At 49.5% G+C, this 2,243-nt stretch overlaps 1 protein-coding gene across 1 annotated transcript in view; it reads left to right on the forward strand.

Moving 5' to 3' along the window:
* NR2E1 (nuclear receptor subfamily 2, group E, member 1) overlaps positions 1-2,243 on the forward strand; it is an 18,422-nt gene that overhangs the window by 8,755 nt on the left and 7,424 nt on the right. The window contains exons 3-4 of the mRNA XM_009326418.1: positions 2-184; positions 1,580-1,726. Of these exons, the coding sequence (XP_009324693.1) occupies positions 2-184; positions 1,580-1,726 (330 nt within the window). The remainder of the gene's footprint in view (position 1; positions 185-1,579; positions 1,727-2,243) is intronic.

Here is a 2,243-nt window from a genome sequence, read left to right on the forward strand (position 1 = left end):
CCTCTACTCCCGCGGGCACAAGGAGGAGAGTGGCGGCGCCCCGCACTTCCCCGCTGCAGCCCTGCCGGCGCCCGCCTTCTTCACCGCCGTCTCCCAGCTGGAGCCCCACGGCCTGGAGCTGGCCACCGTCGCCGGCACCCCTGAGAGGCAAGCTCTGGTGGGCCTGGCGCAACCCACCCCAAAGGTCAGCCATCGCCCTGGCCCCTGCCTGGCCTGCAGACCCCGCTGCTGGGGTGCCTGCAACCCGCCAGCTCCTTCCTGCCTCTGGGATAGATGTGGCAAAGAGCAAGGCTTGAGGCCTTGCGGGTTGTGGTGGGGACTCTTTTGTTATGACCCTAAAATCTCTGAAGATACAAGGTGCAAGGGGCAAGAGGCCCTCTGCGGAAGAGGTATGCAGAAGGACCGACTGATAACCTGCTCTGCACAAACCCTGTCTCTCCTACATCCTTACACCCTCACGGTTACAGAGGTGCTCCTCCTGCCTGGAGCCCATCCACAAGTCAATTTTAAACCTTGTTTCATGAGGATGCGCTGCAATCACTGAGTTTTCTTCATCAAAATGCCCATCTCCATAGTGATGTAGTCCAGAAAGTACTATCTGTACTGACCAAAGCCGCAGCCTGTCCACACAGGCACAAAAGGGTCTAAGCTGGCTCTGCACTTCTTGGCTGTGACATTTCCTAAGCAGCCCAGAGGAAGTACTGCCGTGGCCTCAGCTGCACAGGAATTAGCCATAAGGTGATGTTTTCGTGGCCTCAACTGCACAGGAATTAGCCATAAGGTGATGTTTTCGTGGCCTCAACTGCACAGGAATTAGCCATAAGGTGATGTTTTTCTTTAACCCATTTGCAGTGGCATTTTGCATATTTACAGCACCTAGAAAATCATGGAAGAGACAACTTAAATAGTTCTGCATTTTCAGAGTTGGTAGCTTGGCAGAATCCATCACAAACACGATCATAACATATAGTTTTATATTATAATTTTGGAAAATACTGAATCAGAAATTATTTTGCAAGAAAACGTAGCACGTGCTTGAAAACGCAACTCCATTCCAATCCTACACGCCCCTTAGGTAGTTACGCTTAGCTCTATGCATCTGCTTACAGCCTGTTGCAGTAAGGGAGCTAGACGAAGGGTTAGGGCTAAACCAGTACTTACTGCTTTGCTGAGCAAGGCTGGAGTGCTAAATCGGCCTCTGAAGCACAGGTTACAAACCACAAATTCTTAATCAAATTTGTATTCTTCTAACTCTGCTACCAGAGGTGTGCTATTGTGTAACAGGGTAAAGGATGACACTGCACTTTGGTAATTTTTTCCCCCAATGTGGTAATTTCATTCTCCCTTCAACCTCCTCCAGAGAACTGTTTCTGTAGCACAGTTCGTCCACATGGATGAGCAGCAGAGAGCATTTGGAGTGGGCCCACTGAAAGCAATGCCCTCTGCTTGCAGAATAAGAGAGTGCACGCTCTGTATCGGGCATGAGCATGATGCACTGAATGGCAGCTGCATGGGAGAGGAAGACCAGGCTGCCTTGGTGACGTTGTATGAAGTTGCTTTATTTTCTTTTTGACATTAGTACCCACATGAAGTCAACGGTACCCCTATGTATCTCTACGAAGTGGCCACCGAATCTGTCTGCGAGTCAGCAGCCAGACTTCTGTTCATGAGCATCAAGTGGGCCAAGAGTGTCCCAGCCTTCTCCACCTTGTCCTTACAAGACCAGGTAAGGCACCTGCGGTAGGAATGGCTTTGGCCTGGCCTGCCTGTTAAAGAAGGCTCAGAGCTCAGATCGGGTCCTGAACCTTTAGCCCTAGACCTTTAAATCCGTAATGGACTTCAGCGCTTCTGAAGTTCAGGGCAGAGTTTTGGTCTGTCCCTAAAAACCAGGCAGTGATTTAGAAACTGCTTTCTTCCAACTGTTATTTCATGAAGCAAGTGAAAATCAAGCCGGAAGAAAATCTAATATAAAGTGAATATTATGGGAGGACAAGTTCTAGAGGAAAAGTCACCAGGCTGCAGACTAAAATCAGTGTGCCAAAACGGCTTCTTTACTTGTGGGTCAACTTCCCCCTCCATAAAATGGGGAACAGCATCTTACTTTGCTATTTTGGGATGAGAAGTGCTTAGTTAAGCATATGGTCCAGGATATGAGTGAGGTGATTTCTGAAGACCATTCCTCCTCTCCTCTCCTCTCCTCTCCTCTCCTTTCCTCTCCTCTCCTCTCCTCTCCTCTCCTCTCC

The sequence above is a fragment of the Pygoscelis adeliae genome, unplaced genomic scaffold (genome assembly GCF_000699105.1).
Source record: "Pygoscelis adeliae isolate BGI_AS28 unplaced genomic scaffold, ASM69910v1 Scaffold206, whole genome shotgun sequence".
Lineage (NCBI taxonomy): Eukaryota > Metazoa > Chordata > Aves > Sphenisciformes > Spheniscidae > Pygoscelis > Pygoscelis adeliae.